The sequence below is a fragment of the Falco cherrug genome, assembly GCF_023634085.1.
Source record: "Falco cherrug isolate bFalChe1 chromosome W unlocalized genomic scaffold, bFalChe1.pri SUPER_W_unloc_1, whole genome shotgun sequence".
In the NCBI taxonomy this organism is placed as follows: Eukaryota; Metazoa; Chordata; class Aves; order Falconiformes; family Falconidae; genus Falco; species Falco cherrug.
Genome location: NW_026599288.1, coordinates 176,538 through 191,968, shown reverse-complemented (window position 1 = coordinate 191,968; position 15,431 = coordinate 176,538). Strand labels below are relative to the sequence as shown.

Here is a 15,431-nt window from a genome sequence, read left to right as displayed (position 1 = left end):
TCCCACTCCTCCTTATCTTCTGTAAACCAGAGGCCCAAGAAGCAATTAAGATAAGGAAATGAAACCCTGAAATTAATTGTATATGAAGAATGCAATTAAATAAGTCGTATTCTAATAGCAATAATTCACTATAAACTGTGGATTCATGCGTTACTGATGTGCTTCTCTCCTGACTGAACCACTGCTAATGCAGTGAAATGTATGTAGTTTAATTATATCTATTATACTTTTGTTCAGGTACAAGCCTCATTCAATTCTGAATAGATAAATCAGCATTTGAGGAGACCAAAGTATCTGTTGTAAGAATTCTCAAGGTCTACCTTTTTGGCATCATGAAAGATTATGGCTGGAAGGGGACATGGGAGATTATTCCCTGTCCTAAGCCTGTATCAACTATGTATCTTTCCTGACAGATATTTACCTAACTTGGCTTCTCCAGAAGTGGAAATTTCTCTACAATTTATGAACAATTCCAATGCCTGAGGAAGTCTTCCTAACATTTAATTCCTGTCCAGTGTAGACATGAAATAAATATTGTTTCTTTCCTTATGCAACAGTCTTGAAGGCTGTTGTCGTGCACCTCCTCAGACATCTCATCTCTTCTTTAGGATAAATTAAATCTCATTTCTTCCAGTTTTTCCTCAGGTCTCTGAGCATTCTTATAGCTTTCCATGTCATGTTTTCAGTTGATTTTCTTGGATAGGACAGTCCTGTAGACAGTGCCTCTGAACTCTAAGAAATAAATCAGGGAGTGTTTAAAGGAAGGAAATAGTTTCATTACGGAAGGGAGGGGGTTGTTTTTTCTTGTTGTGTTCTTTTTTAAAAAATGTAAGTTAAATATCTATCACGTGAAAATGGGGGGGGGGGGGGGCAGGGGGGAGAGAGAGATATTTTCCCAACCCCGGGTTTTTGATCTGTCTATCAGTGCCCCAGGAAAGCCGAGACCCTTGTGCCCAGCCAGTCTGTCAGCATCCCCTTACAGGGACCCTTCACTGAACACTCCCGCTGGATTGGAGGGCAATTTGACTGACTTGTTCAGGGAAACATGCCAACAGCATCAGGGGAACCCCTCAGCGGGTCTTCCCACTTTATTTGAATGTGTTACCCGCTGCCGGCAACTGCTAGCGCCCACAAAGGACTCACACTAACAGTTTACGGAATAACACTCTTTATTATAAAATTGTGACAAGTTAAGATTCATGATTGCCAGTGATAGGGACTGCCTGCAAAAACAAGCTTGAAACAATATACAACCAAATTATATACAATCAAAACATTAATCACTAATAACAGCTAGCATGAGTTAGCGTGCATAAGACAAAGTTCTTACCCAATAGGTGTCCCTATGGAGGAGAAGACAGGTTCAGCCCATTGACTGATGCCAGAAGTTACAATGGAGTCTTCCCTAACTTCCCCCCTCATTCATTTACTTTTTATACTTTTCTTTACTCTCAGGTGGAGCTTGAGTGACTCTAGTCACACATTCTTTCATTATTGATTGGTGTAAACTTCTCTCACTTTCATTTAAAGACATAGTTGATAAGAAATAGAAAGCGCATGCTTGGTGAGGGGTGGTCGTGCCTTGGAGGCGGGTAACTTTGGGATGGAGGTGTGTGTTAGTATTATAACGAGATTATAATGAGCAAGGTTCATTTAAGGAGAATAATTTCACCACAGTTGTTAGCCCAGCAATGGACATCTCATATATTTTCCATTTGACAGCCACTATGCAGCTTATTGGCTGTATGGTACCATCAAGTTCCCAATCCTGCAGGGAGTACAGCAGAGCCTGGCCGTAGTGTCTCCACTCCACTCCACCCTCCACTGCTCCTCTAGGGTAGCATGTTGTGTTGCCTAGGGAACCATGGTGGAGTAGATTCCATACATGCCAACCATCCTGAAAGTGGCAACTGTATTTTTCCCTGAAAAGGTTGCTATAATACTAAAACTTCTATTAGGTTCCAATTTTCTGTAATTTCCCCACTCCAAGCGATTTTCCCACAATATCAGGGAGAATTTCTCCATGGTATGTCATAGCTACATATCTTCTAACTATGTCTAACCATATCAATCTAAACAGAATTTGCAAAATTGTTCCAGTTGTCTACTCCAAGTAGCTTTGCTATTCTCTCAGATAAATACTGTCTAAGAAGCATAGGGAAACTTGTGCTTCTTCTGTACATGTTGTATTTATCTTCCAGACAACAGAGCAACTCATTCCCAACCTTAGAAATGGGACTGTTAACTTGGAATATTAAAGAAAAGTGAAGAGATTGTTGAATTAAATAGCTTTAAAAGGAAATGAAAGGCGACAAGGATTTAAAATTGGCTGAATTATTCTTTTTTGCTTGAAGCCAACAAATGCATTCCAGCTGATCTTTATTATTATGGCTGTGATTTTTTTACTGTAATGTTTTTGAAGGATTATCATTTTACCCATGTTTCCTATATATCCAAATGTGCAGGTGGCTATAATGAATGATCTTAGTGATCATAGAATCATATAATCATTTAGGTTGGAAAAGACCTTTAAGATCATCCAGGCCAACCATTAACCTAACACTGCCAATTCCACCACTAAACCATGTCCCTAAGTGCCACATTTACACGTCTTTTAAATACCTTCAGGGATGGTGACTCCACCAACTCCCTGGGCAGCCTGTTCCAATGGTTGACCACTCTTTCAGTGAAGAAATTTTTTCCTAATATCCAATCTAAACCTCCCCTGGCACAACTTGAAGCTGTTTCCTCTTGTCCTATCGCTTGGGAGAAGAGACCGACACCCACCTTGCTACAACCTCCTTTCAGGTAGTGGGAGAGAGCAATAAGGTATCTTCTGAGCTTCCTCTTCTCCAGGCTAAACAACCCCAGTTCTCTGAGCCACTCCTCATAAGACTTGTGCTCTAGACCCTTCACCAGCTTCATTGCTCTTCTTTGGACACACTCCAGCACCTCAATGTCTTTCTTGTAGTGAGAGGCCCAAAAGTGAACACAGTATTCAAGGTGCGGCCTCACCAGTGCTGAGTACAAAGGGACTATGACTTCCCTAGTCCTGTGCGCCACACTATTTTGGATACAAGCCAGGATGCTACTGGCCTTGTTGGCCACCTTGGGCGCACTGCCAGCTCATATTCAGCTGACTGTCAACCAACACTCCCAGGTCCTTTTCCAGCAGGCAGCTTTCCAGCCACTCTTGCCCAAGCTTGTAGTGTTATATGGGGATATAATGTAAATTAGAAACTATAAATCCTTATTTCTTTCATTCTTTCTTCAAAATTTTCTGCTTTCCTGTATCCTTACTTCTCTGGCTTACATATTTTTATTGATTAATATACCACATCCCTGCTAGATTTTTGTCTCAGATATGTTTCTTTTGATTAGCAATACTGAGAGGCCATAAATTCATCATTCTTTATGACAGGACACATAATCTGAGCAGCAGACAGTGCAAATGTGTCCATGACACAGTGGTCTGCTTTATAGCCACCATTTATCCTGTAGCTAGAAGAGAGATATAAGTCAAGAGGCTCTATTGTTTGGTGGCAAGGGCTAGCAGTCCCTCCCAACTCCTAATTGTGACTTTGACAAAGATCCTGCCTGCATTGCTGGGCAAATCAGCAAGCCATGCAGAACTCTTTTTGCTGCCCCCAAAACAGGAATAATAGAAATATGTATCTCATGGAGGACAAACTGTGAGGATTTATTGGTTACAGTGCTTACCACTTTGAAGATATGTACCAGATAGTGGTTGTGATATCTGTTATACAAATGTTTTCTGTTCTGCCTGAAAGTAGAAGGAAATCAGTAACATTTGTAAGACAAGCTAAGGCTTCCCTGATGACACCCCTGGAGAGTATCTCGTAGAGCAGAGCCATAGGAAAAGGGGATGCTCATCTTCGGTCCTGCACAATCAATAGTAAAAAAAAAGCAACATGCATAAGACACTCCAATTTTCCTAGAGGGCTTTTCTGTCTGGTGAAGTAGGTTTCTTGGGTGATCTGATGTGCCAGTCTGTCCAGACCTACTGACCTGCACATCTGTCCTCGTGCCCTGTAGATCTCATGACTTTCAGTGAGAAACTTAGAATCATAGAATAGTTTGGGTTGGAAAGAACCTTTAAAGATCATCTAGTCCAACACCCCTGCCATGGGCAGGGACATCTTTCACTAGACCAGGTTACTCAAAGCCCCATCCAGCCTAGCGTTGAACACTTCCAGGGATGGGGCAGCCCTGTCCAACCTGACCTTAAACACTTCCAGGGATGGGGCATCCACAGCTTCTCTGGGCAACCTATTCCAGTGTCTCACCACCCTCATCATAAAAAATGTCTTCCTTATGTCCAATCTAAATCTACCCTCTTTCAGTTTAAAACCATCGCCCCTTGTCCTGTCACTACAGGCCTTGGTAAAAAGTCTTTCTCTGTCTTTCTTATAAGACCCCTTTAAGTAGTGAAAGGCTGCAATAAGATGACTCTGGAGTCTTCTCCAGGCTGAACCACCCCAACTCTCTCAGCCTTTCTTCATGGGAGAGGTGTTCCAGCCCTCTGACCATTTTTTTGGCACCTTCTCTGGACTCACTTTAGCAGGTCCATGTCTTTCCTGTACTGGGGACTCCAGAACTGGAAGCTGTACTCCAGATGGGGTCTCACGAGAGCAGAGTAGAGGGGGAGAGTCACATCCATCAGCCTGCTGGCTACGTTTCTTTTTATGCAGCCCAGGATACAATTGGCATTCTGGACTGCAAGTGCACATTGCTGGCCCATGTGCAGTTTTTCATCCACCAGTATCTCCAAGTCCTTCTCCACAGGGCTATTCTTAATCAGTTCATCCCCTAGTCTATACTGATATTGAGGATTGCCCTGACCCAGGTTCAGGACCTTGCACTTGGCCTTGTTGAACGTCACGAGGTTCATATGTGGCCAACCTCTACCGCCTGACAAGGTCCCTCTAGATGGCATCCCTTCTCTCTAGGGCATCAACTGCACCACTCAGGTTGGTGTCGTTTACAAATTTGCTGAGGGTGAACTCAATCCACTATCTATGTCATTGATATAACTCCATCATAGAAGGCCACTGGATTATTCAGGCACAACTTGCCCTTGGTGAAGCCTTGTTAGCTGTTTCTGATCACTTCCCTACGTTCCATATGTTTTGAGATATATTCCAGGAGTATATATTCCATGATTTTAGCAGGAACAGAGGTGAGACTGACTGGTTGGTAGTTCCCAGGGTCTTCTTTTTTACCCTTTTTAAAAATGAGTGGGATATTTCCCTTTTCTCCAGTCATTGGGGACTTCACCTGACTGCTATGACTTTTCAAATATAACTGAGAGTGGCTTAGTGAGTGGCATCAGCCAATTCCCTCAGGACCCTGGGATGGATATCATTCAGTCCCATGGACTTGTGTATGTTCAGGTTCCTCAGGTAGTCTTGAACCTGATCTATTCTTACGATGGGAGGGAGCTCATTCTCCCAGTATCTGCCTTGAGATTCAGGGACTCAAGAAATGTGGGAAGAGCAATTGCCATTGAAAAATGAGGCAAAAAAAATGCTGACTACCTCAGTTTTCTCCATGTCGGTTTTTACTCGTTCTCCTGTCTTTTTTATCAGGGGATAGTACATTTTCTTTAATCTTGCTTTTTTTTTTTTTTTTTTCCAACATACCTCTAGAAGCTCTTATTATTATTATTCTCATCCCTTGCCATATTCAGCTCCAACTGTGCCTTAGCTTTTCTGATCACATCCCTACACATCTGGGCAGCGCCCCTATATATTTCCCAGGATACACATCCCTGGTTCCACTTCTTATGCGTTTCCTTCTTGCACCGTACTTTGAGCAGGAGGTCCTTACTGAGCCATGCTGGTCTCCTGCCTTCCTTGCTCCAATTCTTACACATGAGAATCGAGAGCTCTTGTGCTCTAAGAAAAATGTCCTGAAAGAGCTGCCAGCTCTGTTCAGCTCCTTTTATCCCCAAGGGCAGTTTCCCAGGGGGTTCCCCGCACTAATTCCTTAAACAGCTGAAAGCTTACCCTCCTAAAATCCAGGGTCTTGACTTTACTCTTCACTTGGCCCATATCCCTCAAGACTGTAAATTCCACCAGGGTATTATTACTACAGCCCAGGCTGCCACCAGTCTTGACCCCTCTAATTAGTTAATCTAGCAACAGGTCTGGCAATGGTTCTCCTCTGGCTGGGCTGTCTATCACCTGGATTAAGAAATTATCCTCGATGCACTCCAAGAGTCTCTTGGACTGCTTACAGCTCGCTGTGCTGCTTTTCCAGCAGATGTCAGGGTGATTGAAGTCCCCTGGCAGATCAGGGCCTTCGAGCACGATGCTTCCTGTAGTTGACGTAAGAATGCTTTGTCAACAGGCTCCCCTTGATTGGGGGTCCTGTAGTAAACACCAACCACGAGGTTCCTTTGTTGGCATGACCCCTAATTTTTTACCCATAAGATCTTGACCTTTTCATCACTGTTTTTCAAAAACAGCTTTGTGTGGTCAATCCATTTTTTTTATTATTTTTTTTTTTACATAGAGGGAAACCCTTGCCCCTCCAGCTTCTTTTGTTTGTTACCTATGCCGCATGCATTGGTATAGAGGCACTTCAGCAGGGCTATCAACCATGTCACCTATTTAGAGGAACACACTCTAATTCCTTTGAGGCATTTCACATGTGTTTCCCTGTTGGTTCCTAATAAATTGGCATCCCCTGGCTCTTCTGAGTTGCTCAAAATTCTGTCCCCTTCCCCTGCTAAATCTGTTCATTAATGAGCTGATTAAAGGCCAGTTACAATTTAGATGCCATCAACTTTGTGATTTCTGTTGTTGACAATTATAATTAGGTGTGTTCTATAACTAGAAGATCCTTTCCAAGAACAATATTAAAAGTGTCAATCAATTAGTTTGATGTTTGCAGCACTATTTTTTCCAACTGCGTTTGGAATGTATTTATGTGTGATGAAAATTGCTGGATTCTTTTAAATTTTAAAGTCACACTTAATTACTATGTCAAAGGTTTTTAAGTTGCATCTACCACAGTTGTATTAGTAGAGCCTTTTGTGTAGAGAAATGATGTGCTTTACTTTTGCCGTTTTCACAGCTGGTGGTCATCCATACAGTGTGGCCACCTACACCTTCCTCTTTCTTGTTTCCAGCTGGTAAATAGCATTAGAAAATCTAGAAAGAGAAGTAAATACTTTGTTCTCATTACTGTTTCTGTAAGTGATGGCTGCGATTGCCACTGGTGCGTTAAATTCCTGGAAGCAAGGCATGTCCTATGTGTGGGGTAAGATCACTTGTAAGTCCATTAGTCTTCTGGAGATCACCTGGAGCTCACTTAATCACAGGGATGCAGGATCAGATTCTTTGGGATGTTATATCAAGTTATTAGTTGCTGCCTCTGGTAAGCATTTGATCACTGAACTCATTGAAACTGAAGAGGTCTTTTTCTTGATAGGGAGGCCTGTAGTAAACACCAACCACGAGGTTCCTTTGTTGGCATGACCCCTAAGTTTTACCCATAAGATCTTGCTGTTTTTCAAAGACAGCTCTGTTCAGTCAATCCATTCCTTTACATAGAGAGCAACCCCCTCCCCCACGACCCTCCTTCCTTGCTTGTCCCTGCTGAACAATTTATAGCCGTTGACTGCAATGCTCCAGTACTGTGATTTGTCCCCCCACATTTCAGTGATAGCAATTTGGTCATAGCTTTCTAGCTGCACCATGGCTTCTAGCTCCTCCTGTTTGTTACCCATGCTGTGTGTATTGGTATAGAAGCACTTCAGCAGGGCTATTGACCATGTCACCTTTTTAGAGGAACAAGCCCCAATTTCTTTGAGGTATCTCACATGTGATTCCCTGACAGTTCCTAATGCATCAGCAGACCCCAGCTCTTCTCTGTTGCTTAAAACTCCATCTCCTTCCCCCCTAAATCTAGTTTAAAACTCTCCTTATCATTCTGGCCAGCTTGTTGGCAAAGACCCTCTTGCCCCACTTGGTCAGGTGAATCCCATCAGCTCCCAACAGATGTCTTTATGAAGAGGATCCTTGGGAGTTTTACATAGTTAGAAACCTCCCTTGCAGATATTATGTCTTCTGGAATGTTCTAGTCTTGCGCATAATGGGACATGTGAATGTGTGTATACATAAAAAATATAGATAATTTTGTGAGAAAAAATAGCTACTGCTTCAGAATAATACTAACACAAACAAATATGTAACTTTTGACTCTTAGGATTGAAAGCAACAACAAAGATGCCTGATTAAATATTTGACTAGATAAAATCTGCATGCAGACATTTCAGTTGAAATTACCCATCTTACATGTTCCTTGCTCTGTCGAAGAGTTAAAGATATTAAATAAAGTTTGCTAGCAAGAAGAACCTGCATTTTAGGTGAAAGGCATTTATGTCAGTGTGACCGGCCTTTTGACACCTAGCAACCCTGAAAATTTAGTGCTGTAAAGCTGACTAACGTATCTATTATTTAATTGCCCTCGAGGTTATATATTACTTAAATCATTCTTTTTAGGAAAGAAAATAATCTGTCACTGTAGCATATTTTTTTTGCATCAAAGCAATACAATGAGAACATAATTTGGTCTTCTCATGAAGCTACAAGAAATATGGAAAGACCAAACATTGATTTTCACGTGAAAAGGAAAACACATTGGAGCCTTGATCACCCAAGAGAAAGGTCAGAGTGGTGTGGCTCCATCAGAATTTTCAAACAAAATCTCTCTACCTTGCTTTGTAATGTTTGCAGGTGAACATAGTCTCATAGGGTGCTTATTGAGTTTAAACCTCTATTCTGAGCCTCCTCCCTTCTTTAATTCAGAAATTGTTGAAAGGGGAGTAGAGGCATTTGGCTGCTGGGTGTAGGGGAGTTCTCTAGCTCTCTGGAACAACTGCCATTCCAGTTCATTTGACTTCCTGGGGACATGCTTGTTGGATGGGAACTGAACTTGTTGGACAGTTTCAGAATGTTTTTCTAACCTCATGTATCAAGGAATGACATAATACAAGCTTAAATAAGCACTGGTGGGTGCAAATCAGTTAAATACATTAATGATACCCGTCAGAAGACATGAAATTATTTACCCTATAAACACTCAAGCCTGGAAAATCTCAGTTTTCTGAGTCACAAACTTAACATCTGCAACGTAGTTTTTAGTTCAGTGTGTTGCACATTAGGCACTGGGATAGAAGGACATGCATTGTTTCAGCTGTGAAGAGCACTGTGTTTCAGCAGGATAGATGGGTATAATGTTGCTTGGGGTGACCTTATTTTGGGGCTTTTTCACCAACAACGATGGAATAATAAATCCATAATACTTGTTTGGGAACTGAATGTGGCAGTGAATATTGAGAACATGGCACTGAGGCTAACCCCAGTGGCTGTGTTCTCAGGAGCTGACAGGGATGGGGATATGAGATGAGAGGTCAGTTGGAAAGCAGAGAGAAGCAAGAAATGCTATTGCTCCACACAGCCAAACTGCTGGGGAAGCATAGTAGCACTATGCCTTGGGCTTTCCCACGTTAAAAGCATCAACATCTACAAAGCAAAGATCATCACTTTAACAAGCTCACTGAATGAATTTGCAGAAGAAATTCAGTTCAAATGTTATCTATTCTGATCTCAGTGTTAGATCAAAGGCCCCTGCAGCTCATATAAGTGGAACTCTGCTAAGCATATTGGTTATTTTTACCCATTTATAAGGTTTTATCTCTGTGGTGGTTTCATTGAAGATACAAAGCAAAAACTGAGAAAACCCCAAAAATTGTCACTAAATTACTGATCAAAATAAACCCCTCCTTCTGGAAGGTCACTAGATTCGGGTGTTGATATTACCTCATAAGGCAGAGAAATGTTCCCCTGTGCTGGACAAGCCCCTGTGAAATGACCCCAGATCTTATGGTGGAGTGGGAAGAGTGTTTTCCACTGCTCTTCTGAATGTCTGCCTTGCACCTACTGTGACTGTGCAAATTGTCTTCTGTATTTTGGCTCTCAGCCATTTTGTCCTTCAGGAATCATATCGCTTCCCACATTAGGATGAGCCCATCTCCTTCATGTCTGTTGTCATTTTATAATGCCACCTCAAATGGAAGGCGAATGTTTGCCAGCTTTGTGGGAAAAGGAATTATTGCAGTGTGATCAGAGTAGGGCATAAGGTAAAATAATTAATGTGTGTATTTCATAGCTTATTTCTGAGAATGATAGGAGTTCATCAAATTTGGAGATCTTTCCCAGTGACACAGTATGCTAGACTGATGTATTTAGTGTAGGTGTTCTCTAGTACAAATTTCAGATCACATTCCTATTTTTAATGGCCAGATGTATAAAATTCCTGAGGTAAGATCAGCAAGGGACATAAAGAGAGCTCTTGACTAGTGGGATGGAGGACAAACTGGTCAAAAAAAGAAAAAAAATAATTGTCTGAGGGGGGGGAAATGTTCTGAATTACAGGAGAATCTTTGTTTCTAAGTCTAGGTCCTTCTTCAGTTATCAGCAATGACGATGATTCGGCAAGTCCCCTCCATCACATCTCAAATGGCAGTAATACTCCATCTTCTTCTGAGGGAGGTCCTGATGCAATCATCATTGGAATGACAAAGATTCCCATAATTGAAAATCCCCAATACTTTGGAATTGCTAAAAGTCAGCTCAAGCCAGACAACTGTAAGTACAAATGCCTATATGTAGTTCATCCTTTTTTTTTTTTTTTTTTTTTGGTGCAAGTGCTGGGGCTCCTTAACAGTGCTAATAGAAAAATGGTGTAAGTTCCTGGGAGTAGTAGGGTGAAGTTAAAATGTATGCAATTCATTAAGGAGTACTTTGGTACATGGGATGAACTGCTTTACATCTGTCAAAGCAAAATTCAGCCCTTGTGATGAATCAATGGACTCAGCAGTGGGCTCAAAGCCCAATCTGTATTCCATCAAAGTCACTGGTAGTCTTTCCACTAATTTCAGTGGTCTTTGGCCAGTCCTCTGCACCTAATGTATTCTTGGGATAAAACACATCCTGGGTCAGAACCAGAAGTCAATATTCGCATTTGCAGCTAAAACATACCAGTGTTTTGGCTATTGCTGAACAGTGCTTGCACAGCATCAAGGTTTTCTCTTCCTTTCCCCCCTCCCCCAACAAGTAGGCTGGAGATGGACAAGAGGTTGCAAGGGGATATAGCCAGGACTGCTGACCTGAATTGACCAAAGGGAAATTTCATACCATATGACATTAAGCTCAGCAGTAAAAGCTCAGTGAAAGGAGGAAGAAGGGAGGACGTTTGTAGTTATAGTGTTTGTCTTCTCAAGCAACTTCTATATGTGCTGAGGCTCTGTTTTCCAGGAAGTGGCTAAATATCTGCCTGCTGATGGGAAGCAGTGAATTAATTCCTCTTTTTGCTTTGCTTGCACACACAGCTTTTTTTTTTTTTTGCTTTTAAACTGTCACTATATTGATCCATGAGTCTTCTCAACTTCCTTCTATTTTCTCCCTGTCCCAAGAGTGAGCTGTTGGCTAGGTTTAACGCACCACAACATGAAATGCTGATTTTTGAAGCAGCAATCAACGCTGCAGCAAATAACTGAAAAAATATCTAAAGAATATTGTAATTAATAGTAACTGCACTACTTATTATGTTTCACCTGTACATTAAGGTCTTTAACTGCTTCAGAGAAGGTTCTTTCTACCTCTTTATGCTGTGAACTTGTGCATACATTTCTGAAGTGCTGCTGGAAGCCTGACCTGTTTCTCTGAGAAGTCATTCTAAAGATTGCCAGTGCAGTTGGTGAGTGTTAGATGTGCTACTAAGTGATATCCATCTCTGTATTCTGACTGATTTAGCTTCACAGCACAAACTGTAGTTTAAGGGCATACAATCTAGGTCAAAAACCTTTGCCTCCATCTTTGCATAGTTTAAACACTATAATAGGTGCCTTCCTTGATCTGTGCATGGGTACATGCATGCATATGCATGTGCAGGACTTCAAAGGGTGTAAAGACTGATGCCAGGCTACCTAATTTGTCTTGTGAACATTAACAGTAATCCACAGCTTGATATTTGCACTAAGAACAATCCACATAAGGATCTTCCTGCAGTGCAACAGGAGGCATTTTCCTGCATTTTTATTATATATTCCCAATGTTCTCTCTTACCATAATTTTGTTGCATGGCACTATTTTGTAATTAGAAATAACCCATAATCTCTTCTACCAGAGGGTGTTTGAATAATCTGGCATAGCATAAGCAATGGAATGCATTAAATAATCACCAAACTGCTGATACTTGATCAGCACAAGAAAGATGCTATATAGATGCATTAATTCCTTTGAAAAACAGAAGCCACTAGGGAATCATAAATTGGCAACATGTCCACTAGAGCTCTCTGATGTTATATAAAAGGACATGCTTTTAAATGAGGCTCTTGTACTTCCACTCCCAGCTGCATTAAACATTATAAACAAACATCAGTGACTACACAGTATTTCACTTTCAGCATTAATGCTGAAACAATATACATGGTGTTCTGTGAAAAAAACCCCAAACTGTACCAAACACAGAATCCTCTCACATTTAGTAAGCTGCATAGTAAGTACAGAAGCATTAACTCACAGCTGACTAATACTAACTAGGTCTTGATCCTGAAAATACATAAGTCTGTGTTTAGTTTTGTGTGCTGCAATGAAACCCGCATGGTGTCAGGGAAGCTAATCACAGTACATGAAGTCCAGCTTATGCATAAATGTTTGCAGGATGAGGGCTTGAGGCTTTGCTGTCGTGCTCCTGGGAGATGTGCAGAGCTATTGCTCTGCATTCTGCTACATTGCCATGGTAGTGCAAATCTTTGTGAGAATCAGGTAAACAGTAGTAGTATATAAATTGAGTCAGATATCTTCTACCACACTAAGCATCTGTCCAATAAAGAGGGACATTTAAAATTTCTAGGACAAAAAAGGTCTTCCCATAAATAATTTCACATACTCTCTCTCTGATCTCTTGCTAGTTATCTGTTTCTGAATACAGTGTTTCAGGCTCCATTGCAAAGTATTGGAATTGGATGTGTTTAAAAAAAAATGAAAAAGTATTGCAATCAATTTCATTTGAAATTCCATCAATGTATCAATAAATCAGTACTTTTCTCAGTCACAGAATGTTTGAGGTTGGAAGGGACCTCTGGAGGTCATCCGGTCCAACACCCCTGCTCAAGCAGGGCCACCTAGAGTCAGTTGCCTAGGACACTGTCCAGATGGATTTTTAATATCTCCAGAGAGACACTCCACAAGCTCCCTGGGCAACATGTTCCAGAGCTCAGTCACCCTCACAGTAAAAAAGTCTTTCCTGATGTTCAGACAGAACCTCCTGTGTTTCAGTTTGTACCCATTGCCTCTTGTCCTGTCATTGGGCACCACTGAAAAGAGCCTGCTTCCCTATTCTTTGCACTTTCTCTTCAGGTATTTATATACATTGATAAGATTCTCTCTCCTCCCTGTCCTGTCCTCCCCCCCCCCCCCCCCCCCAGCACCTTCTCTTCTCTAGGCCTAATGCAGCTCTGGATACCATTAGCCGCCTTTGTGGCAAGGGCACAGTGCTGGCCCGTGTTCAACACAGTGCCCACCAAGACCTTTTCTGCAAAGCTGCTTTCCAGCTGGGTGGCCCCCAGTATGTACTGGTGCATGGGGCTGTTCCTCTTGTCTCTGCTTTATTTTTATCACTAATGTCAGCTGAAAGATAACACTATCAACTGAATGGAAGGAGATTTATCATATTCTCTGATAGATCTGTCAGTATTATATGAAAATGTATGCAAATCTAAGAGGGGAGAAAAGTTGTCACATTTTTTTGCAAGGGAAATGTCCTGGGAAAGTCCTGCTGTTCCCACTATCAAGCTACAGCTTGACCACGGCTCAGTCCATGAATGTATTTTCTTACAAGTCCTGCTACTCAAACTGGGATCCTGGGATGCTATTCAGACTGCCTGTTTCTGAAAACAAAGGCAGAAAAGAGTTAATACTTTGAAGCCAGTTGTTTATTATCCCTTTCCCTGCAAGCTCTTTCCTAGGAGATACACAACACAGTACTTTCCCATTCTTTGCTGAGTGCTTCTGTTTCTGCAGCACAGAAGATCCCAAAAGATTAGTATTGTGGTGAGGGAAAGGATTTCCTGCTCTGAGCTAGGAGAAGGGTGCTGGTGAGATTGTCTCCTGTTAACTTAAACATGGAAGAGGGACCACAATAAAATAACACCAGCAAATTAAATCAAAAACAATTTCAAGTTATTAAGGCTCAAGGGTGTAGAGGAATGAAGGCAGTGGGTTGATTAGCATTGTTAATATGCAGCTGTGGCCTTGCCTCAGAGGCAGTGGGTTGATTGACATGGACAATGTGCAGCTGTAGCTTCTTCCTACTAAATGGTTAAATAGCCCTGAGGGTGGTGGGATGTTTTCTGGTTTTTGGAGGAAGAAGAAACAGCATCAGTAGAATCTGACTGATGGTAAACCCTTGTTGTAGCCTGATAGCTTGCTTGTGCTGTAACACAAGGGTTTTGTGTACCTTGTTTTTTTCTTATGCAAGGTTGAATTCATTCCTGAGAAAAATGTCAACTTCAGTATTCTTGTTTTCCTGAAATGTGAATTTATCTCATAATTCTCATGCACTTAAAACAATGATAGAATTGTTATTTTAATTTATTATTAAGTTGTTCCCCTTTGATTTTTAAGGATTTAACAGAGCATGGCAATATGCCTATCTAGCCAAACTGAAAGGATCTTTGATGCATAAAATGAATAAATTAAGTATTATCTCATCATTTTTATACAGTCTCACCAAAAATCAAATATAATACCTGAAAGACAGTAAACACTGGGTTTTGACCAGAGAAGTGCCAACCTAACTATAGCAAAATTAATTTACAGCAGGCAAGAGCTGTGGTGCCCCCACTTCTGTGGGGGAGAAAGAGTCTTATCTGGGCACCCTCCCAGGAGTTGAAGCACTATATCATGGAAGGAAGCCAAATTCTCATTCAAGGCAATGAAAACTTTGGGATTTAAAATACAGATCCTGGGAGCATTTAAGTTGTAAACAAAGAATCTGAAAGGTTTAGTTATAAATTTATATTGTTATCGGGTTTATTGTCAGATGTAGCTCTTGACAACTAGGAAATACCTATGGGTTTTCTTCTCGTGGGTGTCTCCAGTTCTTCCAGGAAGACTGCTGCCCATGGAAGTGCCTTAAGTCACCTGTTAAACATCTGTAGTGTTAGTAGTTCAGTGAGCAGTGCTGATGGACCCTGTTTCCTGTAGCTCTTACTGTTTGTCAAGCAGTAAGACCTTGCAGCATCCAATCCATAAAGATAGAGATCTATTTTCTGCTCTGTTGTGTTTGTAAGGTATATGGAATGTTGTGTTACAGGGGATGGAGTAATTTAGTGA

General features: G+C 41.4%; 1 protein-coding gene across 1 annotated transcript in view; it reads left to right on the top strand.

Annotated features, from left to right (window-relative positions):
* LOC129734856 (BDNF/NT-3 growth factors receptor-like) overlaps positions 1-15,431 on the top strand; it is a 248,530-nt gene that overhangs the window by 116,908 nt on the left and 116,191 nt on the right. Inside the window, exon 12 of the mRNA XM_055700189.1 lies at positions 10,491-10,679. Coding sequence (XP_055556164.1) covers positions 10,491-10,679 — 189 coding nt within the window. The remainder of the gene's footprint in view (positions 1-10,490; positions 10,680-15,431) is intronic.